This window comes from Colobus angolensis, unplaced genomic scaffold, assembly GCF_000951035.1.
Source record: "Colobus angolensis palliatus isolate OR3802 unplaced genomic scaffold, Cang.pa_1.0 Scaffold357, whole genome shotgun sequence".
NCBI classification, from domain to species: domain Eukaryota; kingdom Metazoa; phylum Chordata; class Mammalia; order Primates; family Cercopithecidae; genus Colobus; species Colobus angolensis.
The window spans coordinates 495,178-503,414 of record NW_012116899.1 but is presented as its reverse complement, the minus strand read 5'-3'; the positions used below and the strand labels follow the sequence as shown (position 1 = coordinate 503,414).

The 8,237-nt window shown below is 41.9% G+C and overlaps 1 protein-coding gene across 3 annotated transcripts in view; it reads right to left on the bottom strand.

Annotated features, from left to right (window-relative positions):
* Window positions 1-4,726: 4,726 nt before the first annotated feature.
* EIF2AK3 (eukaryotic translation initiation factor 2-alpha kinase 3) overlaps window positions 4,727-8,237 on the bottom strand; it is a 72,182-nt gene continuing 68,671 nt past the window's right edge. For all 3 annotated transcript variants that reach the window (XM_011953102.1, XM_011953103.1, XM_011953104.1), the window contains 2 exons: window positions 6,904-6,966; window positions 4,727-5,921 (listed from right to left, as the gene is read on the bottom strand). In XM_011953102.1, the coding sequence (XP_011808492.1) occupies window positions 5,721-5,921; window positions 6,904-6,966 (264 nt within the window). In that variant the 3' untranslated portion in view covers window positions 4,727-5,720. The remainder of the gene's footprint in view (window positions 5,922-6,903; window positions 6,967-8,237) is intronic.

Here is an 8,237-nt window from a genome sequence, read left to right as displayed (position 1 = left end):
TTGGCCCCTCCTTGTGCACGGTGCCCAGGAACCTCCTCCAAGAACGCCGGAGCGAACTTCCTCGGCCCTTCCTCGTCGGAGAACGCCAGAGCGGACTTCCTAGGCCCCTCCTTGTGCGCGGGACCCGGGAACCTCGTCCGAAAACGCCGGAGCGAACTTCCTCGGCCCCTCCTCGTGCGCGGGACCCGGGAACCTCCTCCCAGAACGCCAGAGCCACTTCGTCGGCCTCCACCGCCAGAGACCGGTGAACCTCTCCCCTCCCTCACATTGGCTTGTAAATAAAGTTTTTTTTGCCTTGCCTACTTGCCTTTTCTCTGGCATTTGCTCTGGGGGTCACATTAAAGCAAATCAGCCAGCTGCTGGACAAAGAAGGGATGGCTTTCAGCTTCCACTGCCCTGGCTCAGGCCCTCTAACCTCTTGCTAGATAAAGGCTAACAGCCCCTGTCTGGTTTCATCTCCAACTCTTTCTCCCTCTTGTCAACCATCTTCCTCAGCCACCATAGTGATCTTGTGATTTAAAAAAAAAAAAAAAAAATTTAGAGATAGGGATCTCACTATGGTGCACAGTCTAGTCTTGAACTCCTGGGCTTAAGCAGTCCTCCTGCCTTGACCTCCCAATGTGTTTGGATTATAGGAGTAAGCCTCTGTGTCCAGCCTATAGTGATCTTAAAATCTCTCATCATGTCCTTCCTCAGTTCAGTAACTTTCTACAGCTTCTAATTTTCTAATAATACCTTAACTGTTTATCAACAAAGTCCTGGAATACTCATCCATCATCTTCAAAAAGGGATATCTGTCATTTCTTCTGTCCCCAAACTGCACCCTCCTCTGGATTCTATAAAAGCATCCACACCAGAAACTGAGGAGCCATCTTCTCCTTCACCTGTATTTAGTGAATTCCAGTGTCCTGGCCTTTCCGACTCAAAAATAATTTTTAAGTTGGTCTACTTCTCCCCACCCCACCTTTGGGAGCTTTCTTTTTTACTCCTGCCCTCCCTCCGTTCCTTTGCATGGGGTGTTCTCTGTGTTCCCTCTCCCTTCCCCAACCTTTTCTTAGTCCCCCAGATCATGAAGAAGAATCAGAAAAGAAAACTACTCAACTGCTCCAAAGAGGGAGGCACCGAGTAAGGGATTAGGGATTAGGGATACTAAGAGTTGTTAGGAGTAGAGTTGTTGGAAGTAGCCAGGTACATACTGTTCCTGTATTTGTTTTTTGTTTGTTTATTTTGAGACAAAGTCTCACTCTGTAGTCCAGGCTGGAGTGCAGTGGCACAATCATGGTTCACTGTAGCCTCAACCTCCCAGGCTCTGGTGATCCTTCCACTTCAGCCTCCCAGGCAGCTGGGACTCTAAGTATGTGCCACCATGCCTGGCTATTTTCTATTCTATTTTCTAATTTTTTTTTTTTTTTCGTAGAGGGGATTTTGCCATGTTGCCCAGACTGGTCTCAAACTCCTGGGCTTAAGTGATCCTCCCACCTCGGCCTCCCAAAGTGCTGGGATTATAGATGTGAGCCACCGCACCTAGCCTATTTGTTGTTTTAAGTCATTGCCCACATGAGAAATTTAAAAGCAGTTCATGGCATGTGGGACTTTGTATAGTTGAATTTTGCAATATCTGCCATATTTAGATTATGTTGACATGCTTGTTCTCATGATGTGTTGAACGTATGAGGGGAGGGAGGAATACCTTTACAGGTGGAAGAATGTTCTTTATCTCAGTCCTCAACTGTCTACTATAGTCACGTGCCACAGAACAATGTTTTAGTCAGTGAGGGAACACATATACAACAGTGGTCCCATAAGATTATAATACTGGCGCTGGGCACCGTGGCTCACACCTCTAATCCCAGCACTTTGGGAGGCCAAGGCGGGTGTATCACCTGAGGTCAGGAGTTTGAGGCCAGCCTGACCAACATGATGAAACCCTGTCTCTACTAAAAATACAAAACTTAGCTGAGCCTGGTGGCAGGCTCCTGTAATCCCCACTATTCCAGAGGCTGAGGCACGAGAATTGCTTGAACCTAGGAAGAAGAGGTTACAGTGCGCTGAGGTCGCACCACTGTACTCCAGCCTGGGTGATAGAGTGAGACTCCGTCTCAAAAAAAAAAAAAACTTTTTAATACTGTATTTTTACTGTCCCTTTTCTATGTTTAGACACACAAATACTTACCGTTTTGTTACTATGGCCTACGGTATTCAGTAGACATCATGCTGTCCAGGTGTGTAGCAATAGCCTGCACCTTACAGCCCAGGTGTGCAGTAGGCTGTGCCGTCTAGGTTTGTGTAAGTACACTTTGTGATGTTTGCAGGACGAAATCATCTAACAACGCATTTCTCAGATCTTTAAGCAACGCATCACTGTACTTGGGGAAAACGATGAAAATGAGCCACCTGGTGACAGTTACTGTAGTTGCAGGGATAGGCTCTCCAGGGGGAAGTCTCACAAGGCAGTGCTTTGACAATCTAGTTATGGGGGATCATAGATGTTCCCAGCAGTGAGCCAAAGAACATCCAGAGTCCCCGCTTAGCCCTTGACTTCTCCACTATGGCTAGTGGTTAGACTGGGAGCTTATTCTGTCTCCACTCTCTCTGAGAAAAATGGCACAGAAATAAAATAGCTTTTGTTGTAATGCATCCAGAGAAAGACATCAGTAAGAAAACCCCCCACACCATCCTAACATCATAAAAGTCTGCTTTTCTGTCTAATCCTGGGAGGCAAACAGCAGACTAAGTAACTAGTTTTCAAAATTTCTCATGGGCTTCCTATCCCTGGACCAGCTCTCAGGCTAGTCCTACTGCCTCCCTGAAGGGTGAATCAGGAGAGCCCTGTGCTCTTTCCTGGCAGGAGAATCGCTCGAACCCAGGAGGTGGAAGTTGCAGTGAGCTGAGATTGTGCCACTGCACTCCAGCCTGGGCAACAAAGGGAGACTCTGTCTCAAACAAAACAAAACAAAACACTTCCGGGATTTGATGCTTTCATGTTTTTAGCCTCAGGATTCTTTTTTGAGACAGGGTCTCACTCTCTCGCCCAGACTGGAGTGCAGTGGTGCAACCATAGCTCACTGCAACCTATGCCTGTTGGGCTCATGCGATTCTCCCACCTCAGCTCCCGGAGGAGTAGCCGGGACTCCAGGCATGCACCACAACACCTGGCTAACTTTTGTATCTTTTGTAGAGATGGGGTCCTGCTATGTTGCCCAGGCTGGTATCAAACTCCGGAGCTCAAGCAAGTCACCTGCCTTGACTTCCCAAAATGCTGGGATTATAGGTGTGAGCCACTGCACCCAGCCAGTATCAGGATTTTTAAGCCATCTTTCCTACTTCACTTTTGCCAAATTTTTATTGTAGTGGGGGTTATATCTAGGTTCCTCAAATTCAATTCTGCAAATATGTAATCAAGTACCAGGCTTTATGCTGGATGCTGCTGGACTACAAGAAGGTGTCCCCTTACTTTCTGAGATCTTAGAAACGAACAAGGGGGAAGCTAATCTTCATCAGAGTTGCTGGCTCCTCTGCAGCCTGATAATAAGTATTATCAAATACAATGTGCTAAAAGCAGAGGCAAGGGCAGGGAATGGGAAGATGCCAGAAAAACAACAGAACTTCAAGAGTGCAGTGGGGTTTGGAGTCAGTAGAAAGGGCTGTGGGTGAGAACACAGGGGTCTCCATTCTAACTACTGTTATGGACTTAAGTGTTGCTAGCCCAGTCTCTTAACTTCCCCAACCCCATGCCCGCTTTCCTGCTGGTGGTCAGCAAAAGCAGACTCAGGGTAAAAATGAAAGAAAACCTGATTACATCATGTAAGAATTTACAAATCCCTAGACAGCTTGGTGCAAGGGAGTAGACAAAACACTGACTAGGAATCTCAATACCTAGGTTTTGATTCCGGTTCTGCTCTTGCTGTCTTTGTGGCCTTGGACAAATCACAGCACCTTTCTGGACCTGGGTTTGACCGTAAGTAGAGTGGTGATAGTAGTGTCTACCATGGCTAGCTCCTAGGGGAGTCCTGGGGGTCAAAGGATCTTTGGGGGACTGAGTGAGGTATGCTGCCAAAAGCACACCCCTGGCTGGGTAAAGAGGAAGAGAGAAAAGGAATAGCAACTAAGGCAGGCGGACCAAGAGATGAAGACGACGGGGGTGAGCTGGCCGGGAACCAAGCAGAAGCTGGAGAAGTCATTTGAGCAGCACTGCTGCAAGTGAGTCTGGAGAGACAGTCAGCCACAAAGATCTGGGAAGTGTTTTTCCAGCTGACAGGTTGCTCATAACCTTGTGTGGCAGACATTATTTGTTTGTAGGATGGAGATGCTATGCATTTTGACCTTTCTAGGTTGTGTCTAGCTGGTTCATGCCCTGTCAGCCCTGCATGCCACATGCCTCCATGCGGGCTCATGTCAGATGCATCTCAGTATCAATACAACTAGCATTACCACAGCCCTTTTCTCTGAGAGCTCTCCCTTTAGGGGAGAGTCCTCTCTATATTCCCAGTCCTTGGCAGAGGGTAGGCACTGAGCAAAAATGTCTGTCAGTTATGGATCTTGTGAATTTTGAAAGGGCCCACCAAGTCTTTGGGAAATGATGAAAAAGATACCTGTCTGAAATGGGTTAGGAAGAAGTTTTCTTGAGGATAGGTTTATGACTCTTTCTAGATCTATGATCCCATTTTATAAATCTGAAAATCTACCATTTTAGGACTAACTCCTCAAAATAAGAGTCAACCATACGTAATTTAAAAAAAGTTTTATTAAATCATTTAGACTTGAAAGAAGTCACAATAGTTAACACACTTAAGTGTGTTCTGTACACCACCAACCCAAATGGATTGATTTCAGAATTTTTATAAATAAAACATAAACATATTTACAGTGAAAAATAAAAACATGTTAGCAAGTTAATGATTAAACTGTTGCCTATAATCAGTTTTGGGGAAGTACCAACCTACAGTATTACATATAAGACACTTAAGATTTCATTAGGCTTAAAAAGTCCACAGCTGAAGAAGTTAGTTGTAATATATATGATCCATTTCTTACTACAGCTTTTTTCCTCCCAAAACTAGACTTTTCAACCAATTTACATAAAAAGCTTCATTTTCCCTTTATTGGAGGTAAAAGTACAAAAAGGTCTAACCCCACCGTAGAACCATCTAAAGAATAAAGCTATTGAATGCTACAAATAGGACTATAAAACTATGGACATACACCGTTATTCAGTTTGTGCTACTTGTCCCCCAAAATAGTGCAGATTCCTAATTTACCCACCAGGCACAAAAGTGGAGTCAGCCTTTTCTGGAAATCAGTTTCAAAATCATCATATCTCTAGAAAGCATATTTCTAGAACAACACAGTTACCACATAGGGGGACTTTCCTTCTTCTGTATTATAAAAATATTTCCATTTTAGCTTTCACTATATATATTTTAGGGATTGCTGCTACCTTCTTAGGCAAACGATGAGGGCTATAAATCTTGGCCAGCAGCCAGTTTCAAGAGACTAACAAAGAACAAAGACAGCCCTTTCTTTATGTATAGCAAAACTCAAGAGTTGGCTCAAATTAGGTTATGCCCCCCAAATCCAGCTTAAATTTGATATAAAAAAAGTAGTCCACAAGAAAATTGAGCAAATAACAAACTTTTCAAGTCTGCAATTTTGGACAGGCATGTTCTAAGAAGTAGGCTACTATATGTGTCACCTATTAGGGTTGCTAGCACAACTTAAGGCTAATTGCTTGGCAAAGGGCTATGGGAGTTGTTGGACTGTCTTGAATGTTTTGTTCCCGATGAACTCAAGGAGCGAGACCTCTGTCTGAGCACTGTTTTTCCTGGAAAGTCCAAGTCTTCAAACACAGCATTTTCAATGATGTTTGTAGCTTCAGGTCGTTCCATGGGGGATGGAGACAGCATGTCTTGAACCATCATATACTGAAATATAAAAATTGTTTTGTAATAAAATGGCCAGGTTTGATCACTGTACAGTTTTTAAAATCAGTGTTGGCAAAATTTTTCTGTATATATTTTAAGTTTTTGAGCCATATTCAAGTTTTCAAGTCTCTGATAACAACTACTCAGCTCTGCTATCGATGAACAAAAGCAGCCAGAGACAAGTTGTAAATTAATGGACATGGCTGTGTTCCAATAAATCTTTATTATAAAAATAGGTGGTAGGCTGGATTTGGCCTGTGGGCACTAGTTTGCCAACCCTCATTCCAAAAAAGCATGGACAATTTTTGGGTAATTTGATTTTCTAACATATTATAAAGGATTATTTAATCACATCCTTGAAACATAGATATAATCTGAGTTTTAAAAATCTTATAATTGCAGGTAAATCTACAATTATCTCAATAAAAATCTTGATTAGAAAAAATTATGGCAGAGATCAGCAACCAACACCTTTTCTTGGTTTCTAAAAATCTCTTTGAATATAACAGGTACTCTTATGAGCCACCCTGGGAATAGATCCATCAAGTTTGCAAAATACATGATGACAATATTTAGTAAAACATATTTAAGTATATATAGGTATTAATATATAGTTACAAAGTCCATTTTTTAATGCAACCCTTCATTATACTTATGATACTGAAAGATAAATTTTGACTTTTTCCAATTTGAAAATGAACACATACTAACTCCAACTTAATTATTTAAGGAAATGCAAGATTTATCAATATATACATTTCACAGGTGCTACAGTGTGGAACACTGGACACTGGGCTGAAGGAGCCAGGCTTCAGTTCCAGTGTTTGGTTTTAAACTTTTTTGTGCTCTTGGGAGCAGGTCTCTTTCCTCTCTAGACTTTTGGCTTCCTCATCTGTAATATAGGGAAACTGAGCGACTGCTAAGGACCCCTTAAGTTCTAAAGATGATTCTAAAGAAGATAAAAGATGAGAACTACACATACCTCACAAGGATATTTCTGAGTAAATAATGGTGGAAATTTGAGAGTTCTTACATCAGTTAAGGTCTAAAAAGAAAAAAAGTATCACTTATTAAGTTGACTTTGACAAAAAACATGAAAATATTTTTTGATACTCTAACAAAATGACTAAGAGGGTGTATATTTCTCAAGTGGAAAATTTATCAATAGCTTTTCCTGATTTAATAACTATATGTTTCCTGAGCACAGATGTACATTCCATCAAATATCCTCAAAATATAGGAGAAATATATATGTATATACAGTTGGTCTTCCACATCTACAGATTCCACATCCAAGGATTCAACCAACCATGAAATGAAAATATTTTAAAAATTTAAAAATAGATGCTTGCATCTGTACTGGAGAGATACAGATATTTTTTGTCATTATTACCTCAGTAATATAGTATAACACTTATTTACATGGAATTTACATTATGTTAGGTACTGTAATTTATAGAAGATTTAAAATACACAGAATATATGTAGGTTCTATGCAAATATTACACCATTTTATATAAGGGACTTGAGCACCTGCAGATTTGGTATCCATAGGGAGTCCTGGAACCAATCCCCTGTGGATACCAAGATGGCTGTGTGTGTGCATGTGTGTGTGTGTGTGTGTGTGTATGTATGTGTGGAGGGAAGGATAAGGGGGAGAGAGAGAGAAGGAGAGGGAGAGGTAGAGGGAGAGGGAGAGGGAGGGAGGGAGAGAGGGAGGGAGGGGGAGAGAGAGAGAGAAAGAGAAAGGGCCATATTAAAGCACAAAGAAAATGTTGGAAATCTGTTTCTATGGAGTGGCCTATTATGAATATTTCATGAAAATTAAATCATACAAAAGTGAACTTGTGTGTCTGGCTTTTCCACTCAGCATGGTTGCAAGATTCATCTGCGCTGTGGCACATATTAGTATTTCCTTCCTTACAATGGCTGAATACTTTCCATTGTATAAAATACCGCACTTTGTTTTTCCATTCATCAGTTGATGAGCATTTGGGTGGTTTCTACTTTTGGATATTAGAAATAATGCTCATATGAACAGCTGTATACAAGTTTTTGTCTATGTTTTCATTTCCCTTGAGTATATACCTAGGAGCAGAATTACTGGATCCTATAGTAATTCTATGTTTAACTGTTTAAGGAACTGCGAGACTGTTTTTCAAAGCAGCTGCACCATTTTACATTCCACCAGCAAGGCATGAGGGTTCCAATTTCTCCACATCCTAGCCAACACTTGCTATTTTCTTTGCTTTTTTTTTTTTGTTTTGAGATGGAGTCTCGCGCTCTGCCGCCCAGGCTGGAGTGCAGTGGCCGGAT